This window comes from Pollachius pollachius (genome assembly GCF_949987615.1).
Source record: "Pollachius pollachius genome assembly, chromosome: 16".
NCBI lineage: Eukaryota > Metazoa > Chordata > Actinopteri > Gadiformes > Gadidae > Pollachius > Pollachius pollachius.
The window spans coordinates 14,977,948-14,994,604 of NC_136949.1; the positions used below are offsets into that span (position 1 = coordinate 14,977,948).

General features: G+C 45.0%; 1 protein-coding gene across 1 annotated transcript; it reads right to left on the reverse strand.

The window, feature by feature from the left end:
* Window positions 1–1,707: 1,707 nt before the first annotated feature.
* kif3ca (kinesin family member 3Ca) lies at window positions 1,708–16,623 on the reverse strand. Its single transcript, XM_079753361.1, has 8 exons — window positions 15,171–16,623; window positions 5,860–5,961; window positions 5,080–5,202; window positions 3,996–4,114; window positions 3,530–3,646; window positions 3,208–3,316; window positions 2,959–3,110; window positions 1,708–2,456 (listed from the first exon to the last, which is right to left on the reverse strand). The coding sequence occupies exons 1-8, from the start codon at window positions 16,599–16,601 to the stop codon at window positions 2,369–2,371; spliced, it is 2,241 nt and encodes a 746-aa protein (XP_079609487.1). The 5' UTR covers window positions 16,602–16,623; the 3' UTR covers window positions 1,708–2,368.
* Between the last annotated feature and the right edge of the window lie 34 nt (window positions 16,624–16,657).

The window sequence follows — 16,657 nt, forward strand, 5'->3', positions numbered from 1 at the left end:
TGAGGGTTTTTAATATACGTGTATCATATTATAAAGAGAGAGTAAAACAGTAAACTACATTTTCTTCTCTCACAGTGGAATGAATGGCTTTGTTATCAGCATTCACTCCCTGTCAATCAAGCTTCCATCATTTCTGCTCCAAGCAACACACAAGAGAATGGACTAAGATAAATCCCATCAATAACATGAAAATGAAAATAAGCTGACACCTAAGAGCTGAGCCCTGTCTGTCAGTGTGTCTGTCTGTCCTTGGACTTGACCATAGTTAATACCTGAACGTTTTGATCATTTGCCAGAGGTCGGCTGTGTGGCTGCTCTGCAGTGGAGTGTGAAATGTGGAAAACCAAGAAAGGTGTTCTCAACACATTCAACCCACTCACCTTTTACAATAAACTCCTTAAATCTCTCCCTTGTCTTTTTCAGTGGATTGCACTGGCAAAAACAATTCCAGTTTACAATAGATAGTTGCACCATTTTAATCCCATTAAGGCTGTACACTGGGACCATTTATAATATATACAACATTCTTGATAACATGTCTCTACGAGGGAGAGGCAGGGGTTTCCACACTCAGAGTTAAAGCAGAAGCAAGATCTCTTCAGTGATGTCTACTGGGTTGTTCAACGATCAGCACTCACACATTGTTTGTGTGTCTTTTCCTCATTCAATTTGCTGTAAGTTGTTGTTTCAGTGTTGACCTGCGATTGAAGTTGTTGTCAGAACTTTTAAAGTCCCATGGAGCTACGGTCAACAGAGTGAGTGACAAAGGCAGCTAACGTACGTACTGTGCATATAAATCAGCTTTCTGTGTTTAAAACGAAACCCATCTCCTTCAGACATTGACCTACTGTTCATACAAACAACAACAAGATAGACAACTTTTCAGAGACAAGGTCAATTGTGGAACACAATGGTGAGGAAAAAATAAGCAAGACACAAGCTTAGACCACATCAAATTAAAACATAAGAATGCCTCCCGATAGTAATCTCCATGCCAATTGGCTCAGTCTCCAGACCTGAGCTGCTCTCTGCTCGCTCCTGTGTCTGGCGGTACACCAGCTGAAACCGGAGCTCGGGCATCAATAATACAGGGATAGATTAGTCAGCCTGCCCACATCCCCTCTGACTGTTTCTCTTAACCTCTGGCCATTAAAGAACCTATTTACAGGACATTAAACCCTACAACCCTGGACAGCACACCACAGCCTAACCAAGTGCCTGTCCGCTCCACTTGCACTTTCACAGATCAGAATGACACAGCTTACTGTGCAGCTAATCAATCACTGGATTTGTGGTGATCGTAAATGTTGCAAGGCAATTGGACATGGCCATACTATGCCATAATTATTTATATATATTCATAGTATATATATATATATATATATGTTTATAATATTTTTAAGGCATTTATATTAAATGACATGACACTCAGTGGATTGACGCAGAAAAGTGGAAAACACGAAAAATGTCTCTGCCCTATAGTTGGAAGTAAACATAAAATAAGAAAAAGATTGCGTGTTCCTTAGACTTCAAAACAACTGTGAGACTTGCTAGTGAATTTTAGCATGAGGTGACACTTTTTAGAATCGCTTCATGCTTCAAGCTAATGAGAGGATCAATTAAAAGAATCATAGTCCATTTAGTACCCCTCCCCCCCAGCCCAAAAGTCCCAGGATAAAAAATAGCAACCCGGGAGGTCTGTACAGACATATCTTACGCAAGATCCAAGCAGTTTACAATGTACCTGGTTGTTTGTCTTAAAGGGCACCACATTTCACAATCAGAAGTCTTTCACACAGACACACATTGGAAACATATGTAGACAGAGGGACACATACAAACACACACGCACACGCACACATAAACATTAACACAAACAGCAGTAGTGTGTGTGAACTTCAGTAGCGTGGTTTGGTCCGACTGTACAGATGTGTCCAGATGTCTTGAGTTGTGGAGGGGGTGTCAAGGCTGCTCCACTCATGCATGCAGATGAGGAGCATCATGAGACAACAAAGGGGAAGTGAGGATATCTAGCTGTGTGCCTCAAGGCAGTATGGGTAATAGAGTCTTTGCATCCAAAAAATCAGGCTGGCCAATCAGGATCCGTTCTTTTTCAGTGGCGTTCATGAGGTTTTTGATGAGTGAATTCCCCTGTCCTTTAATATATACATCGTCCTTGTTCAGTCGGAGCCATAACAGTTATGATAGTTGCGTCCCATCGGTACTTCCCATAACTGGGAAGCTCTTGGGAAAAATGTCCAGAGACCGAGAAACATAAATAGCTTTCAAAAAAATCTTTCAAATGAGCATATATATATATATAGTTATATACACATAGTATAGTCCCTAGCCATCGCTCCACATTTGTTTACTGTGCGGCAGTGGGTGTGGCAGTGTTGTACGTTGCCAAGGAAACATTGGAGGAGGAGGAGGTGAGGCTCTTGGGGGTCTGGCACCTGCACACAGAAGGAGGAAAATATATTACCGACGTCCCTCATGGCTGTGGATAGCCTTATGAAGACACTGCAGAATGCACCGTACATTGTAGCTCTTTCACCCTTGTGAAGCCAACTCTAAACTAAACTTTAAATTGGGACTGCTTGGAAAGGGTGTTCAAAACTAAGGGCAGATAATCAATTGGGTTTGATCCTGAGCAAGTCGAACGGCCCAGGAATAGACACAGGAGAAGCAGATGGTTTCAAGCTATTGACTGAGTGATTGATTTTCTTTCCAAGACATTAAAATATAGATTTTCTCCCAACAAACTCGGATAAGATAGCTTGATTAGCATGCATGGATGAAACGTTTGATAGAACGATCCCCAAATGCTTCCCCACAATTGGCATTTATAATGGCCTTAATGGCACCAAAATAAATAACATTTGGGTAAGTTTATGCAAATGAATACCTTATTTGTCTAGATTTCTCTTAAACTTGTTTCATGCCTAGTTGGCTTACCAGGAGCGAGACTTTCGGACACGGCTAGCTTTGTCCTTGGTCGGAGAGTTGCCTGCCGAGACAGTATGGTTTAGCTCCGCCTCCGGCGAGCGGTCCAATGAGACAGTGGTGGGCGGAGTCACGTCCAGTTCTAGAAACATGATATTCTCGGCCTGCCGAAGAAAACATGCATGAACAACTTCAGTCAACTCACAGTGAATAAATAAAGTGGTTATGGATTATGAGATATCCACACAGAATTCAACCTACCCTGTATCTGGAATGAGCCCCCATCGCTATGGCAACCCTGGCGTACTGAGTGATTGGTCGCTTGTATCCCACTGCAGAAGCAGGCCGCTTCTTCATCTGGGAGAGTTTGCTGAACATTGTGTTGTAGGAGGAAAGGGGGGGTTGGAGGGGGGGGAATCAATAACGACAACATCAGCATATTCTTCCTTCTCATTCTAGACCATTGTAAGACACGATGGAATAGAGTGGAACGGCAACACCATCTTTAATCAATGTCTTTAGCCCCAATGAGACATTTTGGGCTGATCTTGTTGTCTCTGGCAGCACCCCCCCCCCCGCTCACCTCTCGGCCGGGACCAGGGGCTGGAACCTCCACTGGTCCTCCTCCGTGTCAAACGTCAGCCGGCTCATGATCTTGTTCTTCTCCTCCGGGGGGATGAAGTTCTCGATGATCAGGTACCTGGAGACACGCACGCAGACGCTGATAATGATCTGCTCTTTGCAAATCAAATTGCCCCTCCGCCAGGCACACAATCATGCACGTACGCAAGCATCCACACCCACCAATGCCCGTATACACGTATGCACACAGAGCATCATCAGGTTGGATTTGATCATGTGCTAATAACCATGTATTTTTCGTTTTACTAATAAACTCAGAACCTTTCAGTTTGCATGATTACTTTCAATTAATAATTGTAAATCAGTATGTGTGTGCGTGTGTGTGTGTGTGTGTGCGTGGTTGTGCGTGTGGTTGTGTGAAAAGCGGACGCAGGGTGAAATTTAACCAGAGCATTAGTGTCACTCACTTGAACTTGAGCTCTCGAGTTAGCTCATTCTGGGTTTGCTCCAGCTCCTGTCTGCTCCTCACGTGCTCGTCGTTCACGTCCTGGATCTCTGCCTTTATGCACTGCAGCTTGGCATAGAGCTAGGGAGAGAGAGACAGAGAGACACAGGGGAGGCAGAGAGAGAGAGAGAGACAGGGAGACATAGGGGAGACAGACAGACAGAGAGAGAGAGAGAGAGAGAGAGAGAGAGAGAGAGAGAGAGAGAGAGAGAGAGAGAGAGAGAGAGAGTGGGAACACGAGAAACAGGTGACCTTTTATCATCAGGGACTTAAAGATAAAGATGAGTCTGCACAGAGTGCCAGCTCCGGTTACCCCTGGCAACAACGAGTGCATCAGCAGAATCCTTTACGAGAAATAAAACTCTAAGAACACATTAAAAAATGATTACCAGTTGGAGCTTGGCAGCCTGAGCCGCCAACCCCCTCTGTCCCCCCCCGGTCCACCTGTCCCCCTGCTCAGCTTTCAGGTTGGACTTTCTCTGAGCCTTCCCCACGGATCACCGCCCCATTAACCCCCAGGGCTCGCTTTTGCCCTTAGCCCGAGGTCGCGTGCCTCCACTCGGTCCAAGCCCACCACAGCTAGGAACCGCTCTGCAGCCGAGCAGGCCCGGTAGCTACAATCAGAGCCGAAGCGGAGTACGAGACCGTCCTAATTCAATGTCAGTGCGCAGTGGGAGTGAATTGAAGAGAATCGCTCTCTGGCAAGAGTTGCGACTGCAAATGTGTAGGACGAGAAGTATAGGAGGTCATCTGTTGTTCTGGTTCTCTTAAGTCAGATACACCAGTGTCTCCACCGTGCAGCAGGACAGAACGGCTCAGCCGCAGTTATAAATAAACGATTCAAAACAAAAGAGAGGGGAAAAACGTTAAATGACTAACCGTGGAAAATATTTGAGGTTTTAGTGTTTGTGTTCGAGGCATGGGGACTTGGAAGGTCAGGGTTCAGTAGTCAGTGGGTCACGGGCCAGGGTGTTAAGGGTTTATGATGACGCCCTGACAATGTGGGGGTCGGGTCCTGTGAAATTGTGTGTGTGTGTGTGTGTTACCTTCTTGAGTTTCTTCGTCTTGGCTTCCACCTCCTGCTGCAGAGAGGTGAAGGTCTCTCGTAGCTCCAGGAACTCCTCATCTTGGGCTAAAACCTGCTGCTGGATCTCCCTCTCCCTGCTGGACTGGAAGACCACAACACAACGGCCCAATTACATCCCAGTAAGATAGACTAATATCTGAAATTGATTCGTTTTTTATTTATTTATTGTAGCAATTTTCTTAGAATCTATCTAACATTGTTTTGATTCAATTTAATAGTAAAGGCTAGCTAAACCATAGCTTTCTTAATAGGGAATGCTTTTTGTGGAGTGTTTGTGGATGAAAGCTGGCCTCACATGGCCCAAGTCAGACTGATCAGACTGGGTGAGGCTGCATATCCGCACATTGAGCCAACAATGGGCACATGTTAAACCCGCCATCACCACACACACTCAGATCTACTGCATTGGAAATATGGAGCACCATTGACATGTATCATTTTCTGCTCACAATAAACCAGTTGTTCAACACCACCACCCTGGGTCCTTGTCTGAAGGAGCCTAGTAAACGCAACTGTGGCAGCCAACTAGGTGGGGCATAGCACTGGCATTTCCACACTTATGTTTGCATCTAGATGCATTAATTGTATTGATGCAGTAAATGTATTCACCAGCGATGATAGAAGTATGCAGAATTTTGTCAATCAAAAATCGAAAATAAATACTTTTTGCTATTTTGTCCAATCAGTCGTCAACAATTGACCGTATACATTTGTTAATTGTCATTTCATTGAATTTTACCTGCTCAGCAATCTCCTGCCTCTTCATCTCCAGCATCTTCTGTTGTTCATTGGTGTGATCCGTGATGTTCTTCCCTCCAACCAGCAGCTTGCTTTCCATGGCCTAGCATACGCACAACACCACACAAACTTGATTACACATCCGGTAAAGTTTGTGGAAAAACAAGAAGGATCAAGGCAAAGGTATGTCATGCCAGTACTTTAAACCAGATGTTTTGAAGGTGCAACACCTGCTGCAGTGTACCAGTGTCCCAGAGGTTAAGAGGCAATCCGACAGAAGGCTAACCAGTGAAGGCTGTTATTCACCCACATTTTAAATAAATAATCAGAGACTTCAATTTAAGATTTTCGAAATGATGAAACAATTCTCTCTATTGGCTGAAAAAAATCATGTCAATTCCCAACAATTTTAGATCATCAATAAACAACCCCCATGCTTATGGAGCATTGATGGAAATGACATTGGTTTGTAGGCTACATTTAAGTGATCGTTTTCGAGGAGCAATTCTGCTTTTTGCATTTCTCCAGGCACTGCATCTCTTGTTACCGTGGAGATTACAGGCTGAAGGTTTCTGGTGATGTAATCTGTTGTTGAACGGAATTATGTTCAGATACAAGCACACACACACACACACACACACACACACACACACACACACACACACACACACACACACACACACACACACACACACACACACATATACAGTCACACACACAGTTAAGTCATTATCTGTCCCTGAGACTTGTCCTGAAGGCACAAAGTATACGCTAACACGAACAGAGAGGGACAGAGAGAGAGAGAGAGAGAGCGAGAGAGAGAGAGAGAGAGAGAGAATGACATGGCATTAGTGGGAAACATTGGAAAAAAACAAGGACTCTGAGGAAAGGATGGTGGGTAAAAGATGGAGTGAGGCCCAAAGAAGGGGTTGAGGCTGCTTGTGTGGGTCACATTCCAACCTCATGGAACCACACAAAAGCCTTTTTGCTTAATGTGTGTGTGTGTGTGTATAAATGGACCGAAAAATGCTTAATGTACAATAGACACAGAGAAACACACATTTGACATGCGTGCACGTGCACACACACACACACACACAGACACACACATACTGAGTGTACAGTGATGTCCTTCAGAGAGAATGCATCCGCAGCAGGTCTTTACAAAAAGCCTCTTTGTTCACTGCTGCCTTTGTGCTCTGTGACTAGTGTGTGTGTGTGTGTGTGTGTGTGTGTGTGCCTGTCCATGTATATTGTGTGATACTCTATGTGTATGCTTGCTTAGTTTGTGATGTGCCATAAACACTAAGCTTCATTAAAGGGCTGATTCATCCATCATGGACTCCCTGCCCAGCCCTGTTTTCTCTCTCTTTCTCTCTCTCGCTCTCTTGCCCTCTCTCTCACCATCCAAGTCGCTCTAAAGTGGTTATGCGTCTCTCCTCCCCCACTTGTCCCAGATAGACCAGTTTTTTTATGCAGGGATTTAAATGTGCACTGTTTCTAAAAGTCAGATACAAATTAACTGCTGGTAGAACCGAAATCACCCACAATTGTATAGAGTAGGTCAGAGTGAATTTCAGTCTAGGCCCAGTGCCCAGTGTGTGTGTGTGTGTGTGTGTGTGTGTGTGTGTGTGTGTGTGTGTGTGTGTCTCTCTGTCTCCCTCTCTCTGTCTGTCCATATAAGTGGTTATGTGTCTGTACTCTCTGTACTCTGTCTATCTCTGTATCATATAGCCTGCCCTCTCTTCCTATTACCGGATAGACCAGTTTTTGTGCACGCATTAAAATGTGCACTGTTTTTTAAGAGGGAACACTGACATTTTTATACTTCTATGCTACACATTAACCATTAGCTTCCAGCGTAGGACAATTAACAAAGGAGCTAGCGATTTTAGGATTGAATATCCTATATTATGGAGTTTGATGAAAAAACTTTTTTCTTCCTTTTTTTTAATCAGTGCTTTCAAACACAATTTTGCTGTGTAATCTGTTTACCAAAGTGGCCTTGTTAAAATGAATCCTGACTGCTAATCTGTTAATGCTACCTTATTGGAAAGCGTCATTTGCAAAAAGGTCAGCTGATCCGCTAATGGGCTGAACAAGACGTCATTGATGCAGATTGATGCAGGGCTATTCCTAGCCGAAGCCGAGTTTAATTGGCCAACACCAAAAACACACAAGAAAGTATATTTCCTACTGCAGTCTGTGTGTGATGAACCCATTCTTATTTAGAGTAGTTTGAAGCATTTGATGTTCACCATGTTAATGAATACCCTCATGTTACCTAGATCTAACAGGATTTCTGGGTCCTGTCAAGAATGAACAATTTCAGTCTGGGGAGCTAACCTGGCCAACTATAAAAGGCTTTGGTTTACTGTCACGGTTAGTGCACAACACTAAAGGCCATTTCCACAATACACCAGATACATTTACAAACACTGTATTCATTTGAAAAGATGACGCACATTTTTTTAAATCTATTTTTGGTTCTTCTCTCATTCATAATAGCGCAGAACCTTTGCGATGGGGACTGATGTCTGGTTCGTGTCAGTCTAATACGTCATCATTTCCCGGAAAAGCTATGCGTTTTCGCCAACGCCATTACCTGACATGGTCTCAGAAGGATTTAGTGGATTGGAGAAGATGGGAAGGAGGAGATGTGAAGGGGGGGGGGGGCTTGGGAGATGACTCAAACCCCAGGAGGCTAACCATAGGCAGTGATGTCATTAGATTCATTTCCTGGCAAAGCTTGCATGTTCAGAACGGTGGCCGAGACATAAACACACACACACACACAATACACTCACCCAACCAGACGCACACACACACACACACACACACACACACACACACACACACCCACAAACACACACACACACACACACATGCATACAATGGTTGGATGGATACATTGCTAATTCCCAGTATACCACAGAGCTAGTAGTCTGAAGGTCAGAGGGCTATTGTACTGATGCTATCAAACAACCCTCTGATAGACACACCCCCCCCACCCACTGCAAGTCATGGAGGATTCATCTGTGTCCAGCCCCAACTGCAAACATAAAGCAGGATTTGTACTTTGCTGTTTGTACATGTGCGTGGGTGTGTGCGTGCGTGTGAATCCTCATTATCTGTCTTCCTTGTTGTTATTGTATCTGAAATATGGGATTGAGGTTGCAGTTATTGTCTAAGCCTTTGCAATTGGGCGCTTAAGAGTTTAAAAATAAATACAAAATATCGAACCATGTTATCCAATTTCTTTGTTCAATACATGGTGATATATAGACGAGACGACAAGAGTCAAAGAAAGGCACTGTAGTATAATTTCATTATGGTATCCATACATGTTATGTCGGTTCTTGCCTCTTACAGCCGTGTGGAAGACACAGGTACAAAGGGATTGGGGTATATCAGTGCGTGTGTATGTGCTCGCCTGTAAATTGTTGAATGCATTAGACTTTTGTTATTATGAACATAATTATCAAAAATAATATCCTTATAATTCAAAATTCAACACTAATATTAGTATTTCTGCCTGAGTTTCTGCATGTGTATATCTTTCCGGTTAGGCAGACTCAAGTCCCTCCCACCCTGTTGAGGGGGGGATGCATCAGTCAGCCAATCAGAGCCAGGCTAGTCCCTGCTGGAGAGGATGTCCATGCTGCTATAAATACACCAGGGCCATAATGTGGAATGAGTGTGTGTGTGTGTGAGAGAGAGAGAGAGAGAGAGAGAGAGAGAGAGAGAGAGAGAGAGAGAGAGAGAGAGAGAGAGAGAGAGAGAGAGAGAGAGAGAGAGGAAAAGGGAAAGATTTGGATAGTAAGACAGGAAGAAGAAGGAATGAAGGGGCTGAAACAGAAATTGAGACAGTGTGTAAGGTGATAGATCATTAAATGAAAACACGAAAGAGCTTTGAACAAAGGCTTTGACAATCATGTTGATTTAATTAAAAGAAGAAAGCAATATTAACTTAACTATCTGTTTGCTGTCAATCTCGTGGCCAATCCAACAACTGCAGAGGAATATTTAACCTTTCATCCTTTCAATTCAACCCATGACGGACAGCAGCACCCATTACACACGTTTATAGGACCTAAGGCCAAGCAGATGTGCTCCTCTGTCGCAGAAATAATAACCTCATATGTCTCACCAGGCGTGTGTAACATCTGTATCATACAAGCATATAACTATTTTTAGATGTTCAGTCTATGCTTCCCTCTTAGCCAAGGTGATGTTCTGTAAGGATACAAATAGCAGCAATATTTATTATAGCTATAATACATATATTCTATACTATATGGTTTTAATTGGGTTAAATCAGATAAGGACAAAGACTCTCTACCATCGATCTAGTCACTGTCTCCTTGCAGGAGGATAAGGGATGGATAGCGCTTATACACACACACACGCATACACACACACACACACACACACACACACACACAAACACACACACACACACACACAGAAGGACACACGTTAACTATTCATCAATATTTCAGTGGTGCAGCATTCCATGTTGACAGATGTAGAGCTCCCTCTACTCTAGCGTCCACACACACACACACACACACACACACACACACACACACACACACACACACACACACACACACACACACACACACACACACAAGCACAACCTCCCTCATCAGCCTTCTCTAATTAGGCAGGAAGGCAACATATATAAACAGGAAACAGAATCATTCTACCCAGTAGGATGTGTGTGTGTGTGTGTGTGTGTGTGTGTGTGTGTGTTTGAGTGTGTGGTGTGTTCAAATGGGTTGCTTGCCTTTTCATTTATACACATATGTGAATGTGTGTGTGTGTTTGTGTGTGTGTGTGTGTGTGTGTGTGTGTGTGTGTGTGTGTGTGTGTGTGTGTGTGTGTGTGTGTGTGTGTGTGTGTGTGTGTGTGTGTGTGCAAATGCACATACATGTTCTGTGTTTCGTGAAGAACATGTATTTGTTTTAGCCCATAATGGGGGGCATATTTCCCATGAGGTAATACCAATTGTATCTGAGCAAACATATGGACTGAGAGGAAGCTGGCAGGAAGTTGTCCAGCCACATGACACACTGGCCACAGACAGCATTCTGAGAGCACAGACATCCATCGCAGCTGCTGCAGTCATCCAATGGATGGCATTCATAAACATAACGGTTGAGCTTGCTTGCTGTGGTTACACTTTCACAATGCACTGATTCATAATAATAATGGACTAGACAGAACAATGTAAATAATAATAAAACAATTAAACATTAAAAAACACTTCCACTCAAATGTAAAAAGGAATAGTTGTATTGTGGTCGACAATGGTTGAGTTTTAAAGAGATGGAAAGAGATAGACAATTTTACCCCCTTTTAACCTATTTCTAGGGCGGCTAACCTACTTACACAACATGGGAAAGTTTAACAACGGATGGACGACTTCAGCGGATACGGAGTTTAGAGTGGGGAGGGAATGGAGTGAGAAAGAGAGAGAGGGAGAGAGAGAGAGAGAGAGAGAGAGAACATACACACACAACACACATAAGGGTTGAACAGAAAGTCAGAAAGAGACATTAAAATGGAGAAAGATAAATATTGAGTAAGAAGGATGTAGGAAACAAGAAAATTACATTAAAAAAGTCAACTTCAAAGGTGAGAGGCATATACATTGTTAAAAAATTTGGAATAGAGGGATGTAGACAAAAACTGAGGAAGACAGAAAAAGAATGCAGAGTTGAAGAGCAAGGGAGAGAACAACTATCTAATTCTGACCCATAAAAGTCCTAAGAATAGTCCACCTGACCCAGGGAAAGACTCTCTCTTCTGCATCTGACCGGCCCAACAGAAACACCTCCCATACCTCAGACAAGCCAAAACCCTCAGGTATACAAACTCCCACACCGAATTTACCCACACAGCATCACCGGCTGGGAAACAGAATATCCCGTCCACCTCCCCTCCAAAACTGCATGGAGAAGATACCTTGTAGTTTATTTCTGAAACATATCCAAAGGAAGAATTCATCGTACTAATATTTCGGCTAAAGAGTAGGCAGAAATACTGCATATTTTGAGTATATATTCGCAATCATTATGATTTCCTGCTATGTGTCAGAAATCAACTTCCACGGAAAAAAAAAGCAAAATACCTAACACTGCTATCTGTCTCCAAGCCAAGAAGAAAATGAAAAAAGTAATATTTTATATTTCAAGTGCGCCCTACTGGGTTTCATCAGCCAGTGTGCAGAATTTCCCATCCGGGACTCATTCTTATCTTATCTGAACAACGAAACACTGTGTTGGAGAGTGACAAAAACAAGAGTTAACAAGAGAATCCTGACTAAAAAACACACACATAAAAAAACATCTCTGGGACCTGTGGTCCCAAGTGGTAGTCTGGGGAAAAACCATGTACCATGTACATGTTCCATGGCACTTTGGGAAGCTTTTATTTGGAAAAGACCAATCATGGCAGCTACCAGCGAGATACCATCACAACGCCAACACAACAGTTCCGTCAACACAGGGAGTAGCTCGCAGATGGAGCTCGGCTCCACCTGCGAAAGGAGGAAGACCTTTCCAATAACAGCTCCCTGCAGTGTACCAGCTGACTCCACCCAGCTTGGATAATGCTCTGACCTACTTGTATGTGTAAATTTGTGTGTGTATGTGTGTGCCTGTGTGTGTCTCTGTGTTTGTCCTTGTGTGTCTGTGTGCTTGCCTGATGAAGCAGGACCGAGTGAGTTTTAAAAATAAAGAATGATAATGTAATGCATTTAAAATGTAATATTTCTCCGAGCTATTTCAATTAGCTGGCGTTTTCTTTCACTGATGCCTTGCAGTCTCGTACCTCTGCATAGCAACCACTCTAGCTCTGCCTAGCTCTCTATTCCCACGGGAATAGAGAGCCGAAAGAGAATAATGCAATGTTCAGGGCTATGGGTTTTTGATTGGTTGGCCAATTTCGTTCATAGCCAATCAGAGAAAAAGGTCTGGAGAGTTCAGTTTGGACTGAATAATGGAGACTAGGAGCACTCAGATCATGATGTAGCTTGAAGTAGGAGTTAAAAGACCTATACATTTTACTTGATGCCATAAGACTTATTTACACTCTCCAAAATACACATATTTTTGAAGGTATTATTTGCAGGCTACCTTCTTTATCCACCTGTAAACAAATCACACCATATCACAAAAACAATGCAGGCCCAAAACCAAGTGAAGAAACAAGTAATCAATCATGGTAATCTGGTGCCACTTACTGTCTGGCTAACACATGATCCATTGTTGTCCAAAAGCAGTTTATAGCGGCTCTGTTTTGAGTTGAACTTGAACCACAATGCAAGGCTCAGCATTATACTGAGACATCATGACACCAGCCGTGTCCTTTCAATGAACCTGGCTCATTGTTATTGTTGGGCCCTTACAAATGTAGCGATCACATCTACTGTACTGATATGAACGGCTCCAGTGGACAGAATGGATTGGCTACAACAGGATCAACTGCTCTGATTAAGAATGATCATTGGTGTCCAGATCTGGCACAGCCATGCCGTAAGGCCAGAATAGTACTATGGGTACAATATATATGTACCAAATCTAACCCTTCGCCATGGGAAAAAATGGGTTAATGATTTTCTTTCAAAAGGGCCGATCCAGGTCATTTTCAGCCACATCAATATCCTGAGGCTAAGTGATACAGTAAATTCAGTCCTTTATGTGTCAACTGGATTTTGGATTCATGATTCTTTTCTTGTTCATCTATATTCAGCTATATTTTGATTTATGGACGAATCAGTGTCCTGCAAAAACACCTTAGGCAGGCTTTTATATAAAAAGAGTATGACTATAATAAACAATGTACAAGACATGCTTGTTTGTCCTTGAGGCACACTGTGTTGTGATATTGTGAAACTGTCCTGGTCATAAGTCAAACGACCAAGGGTACCACACCGGGTAACACACAGGTTCCATGCCACCATTGAGTCTGCTTTGTCAGGAGAGAGCGGACACTCTCTAACGCACAAGATTACAAAGACAAAGGAACAATTGCTAAGCCAGCTCCTATGATGAATCTGGGACTTACAAACGCACTGTAGGCACTCCTGTCAGAGCTTATTTAACTGTACTTTCTGGTCCTCTTGTTCACAAAGGGAGATCAGTGCTTCATCTAAAGCGCTCTATACCTTATAGCAAAAGTCTGTGTCTGTGTGTCGCGTTTCATCATAACGTTTCACGTTATAATGACACACCATGCCCCTTCTAATACTCATCATTTGTTTGTTTTTTGTGATTTACGTAATGTGCCTTTTAGTGTATTCAAATTGGATTGGTCTGTAGCAAGCAAGGTTTCACGCACAGTGAGCTGAGATGGTTTGATCAGTCAGGATACAAAACAATAGACTGCAGTCAGCCGTTCTGGACTGGCTGATTTATTGACTTGATGTGGGCATGAATCAGTGCAAGTCCTTAAAGCAAGTCCCACTGCATCCCACTGTGTGTGTGTGTGTGTGTGTGCGTGTGTGTGTGTGTGTGAGTGTACATGAGTGTTAAAGACACTAAACATGCTGTATATTTGTCTATGTTTACGACCCTGTACGTCAGTGTTTTACCTTTAACACTTGCGAGGGATAAAATATATCTGGTTAGGGAGACAATTCTTAAATTACTGCAGTTATTTGAATTTGTTGAATGATGACTTAATTTTTTTGTCATTTAAACAGAGAAGACAGATAAATGGTCTGTGACCAGTCCAGCAGCTTAACTCACATCATCTTGTCATAAGCTACACGTCTTTGATGATGACTCTTAAGATTACACAGATCCACTTGCCTATGTAAAAAGAGATGTGCGTGTGGGTGTGCGGTAGAGTGAGTATGTACAAAGTGTGTGAGTGTGTGTCTGTCTGTCTGTGTCTGTGTGTGTCTGTGCCTGTGAGAGAGAATGGGTACATGAGTGTACATGTTGTGTGTGTGCACCTATTGCAACCCTCTGAAAATGTTGCCCTGTGAATATGTGGCTTTTTCTGTAGAATGTGAAATGCTTGAGAGAATACCATGTCATTGATTTCCGTCGAGTGTACCAAGAATTCCTTTTTGACTAAGAGGGGGGAATTTAATGCTAAATTCCGCTAGAATCTGATCTCAGTGACAGCAATGAAAACAAATGGCACCAGATGAGGTCATTTGCCATTTGTTGACATCACCTGGAACTCTTTCAGCCAATCATAAAGTGCTTGTAACCAACCAAGCAATGGTTTCCCAAGCTTGATTTAGGAACGTGCTTCACCTCCATGAGTTCATCACGGACTCCTGCGACTCACCTTGTACTTCGCGCTCAGCTGTTCGGCGGCCTCTTGCTCCTTCCTCAGATCTCCCATCATCCTCTCCTTCTCTCCCAGCAGCCTTTGCTTCTCCTCCGCCAACAGGGAGCGGTCACCCCGAATGGCCTCCTTCTCCCGCTCCAACCTCTGCTCCTCCTGCTTCACGTACTCCCGCCCCTCCTTCTCCACCTCCTCCTCGCCCTCCGTGTCCCCCTCGCCCTCCCACCCCTCCTCGCCGTCCCCCTCCTCCTCCTCGCCCTCCTCGTCCTCCTCCTTCCTGTGCTTGCTCCGCCCCTTCCTGTGGTGGAGCTGCGCCCGCAGGCGGGCGATCTCCATCTGGAACTCTCTGAGCAGTGCGTCCTTGGGGTCCTCGTTGACGCGCGGCTGGTTCTGGATGTTCTTGGCCCGGTTGGCGTAGCGCAGCGTGGTGAGCGTCTCGTCGTAGTGCTGGGGGGCGGGGCCCAGAGTGGCCACCATCACCGTGCGGGCGTTGCCCCCCAGGGAGTCCTGCAGCAGCCGGGTGAGCTTGGAGTCCCGGTACGGCACGTGGCCGCTGCGGCCGTCCGCCAGCGCCGAGATCACGTTGCCCAGCGCCGACAGGGACAGGTTGATCTTGGCCGCCTCCTTCAGGCGCTCGCCGCGGACGCCTGTCTTGGCCTGCCGCTCGCTGCCCGCCAGGTCCACCAGGTTGAGCCGGCCCACCCGGATGTGCTTGCGGCCGTCGGGGCCGGGCTGGCTGCACTCCACCGTGATGAGGAACAGGGTGTGGGAGCGCGACGAGTGCTCGTTCATGTCGGTGGCGGCCACGGCCCGCGCCTGGTTGCCCACGTTCATCACCTCCTCGATCTCCTTCACGCTCTTGCACACGCAGGACGTCAGGTCGCGCACGTACACCCCCGTGTCCGGGCTCTCCCGCAGCTCCAGGGCCCGCGCCCCGGAGTGGTTGGGGTCCAGGAGGTCCCGCACCTCCTCCCTGTAGATCTCCAGGTAGGAGGCCCGCACCAGGTACTGCCTGTCGGACTGGGAGCGTGAGATGTGGGTGAAGATGTGGTCAAAGGCATTGGGTATCACGCCCCGTTGATCTGGGTCCATCCAGGCGCCCTGCATGGTGTGTGTTTTTCCCGTGCCGGTTTGTCCATAGGCAAAAATGGTGCCATTGAATCCTGCCAGCACAGAGTCGATGAGGGGCCGGACGCTCTCGTCGTACAGGTCTCGCTGCTTTGAGTTGCCGTCGTAAACCGCGTCGAACGTGAACGTTTTTTGGGGTTCGCTTGGCGGCGCCCGGGGGTTCCGTAGCACCACTTGGCCTAGCCGCAAATCCATGTCCACTATGCTACCCGCCGACGACACGTTCGCCTCCTCTTTACGGCTCAGCGGGCGGCAGCGGACCACCACCTTCACAGACTCGCTGCTCTTATTCTTCGACATCATGAATCTTCCTTCGAGCTGTAAAGCAACAATATGACGATGGCTCGGCCTAGCAACAC

What these genes read in the sequence shown, in the direction of transcription:
- kif3ca (XM_079753361.1), bottom strand. Translation starts at nt 16,601, where the DNA reads ATGATGTCGAAGAATAAGAGCAGCGAGTCTGTGAAGGTGGTGGTCCGC. An exon ending in AGCTGAGCGCGAAGTACAAG is followed by an intron (nt 5,962 to 15,170) that starts GTGAGTCGCAGG and finishes TGCGTATGCTAG; the next exon opens with GCCATGGAAAGCAAGCTGCT. An exon ending in CCCCTGGTCCCGGCCGAGAG is followed by an intron (nt 3,317 to 3,529) that starts GTGAGCGGGGGG and finishes CACAATGTTCAG; the next exon opens with CAAACTCTCCCAGATGAAGA.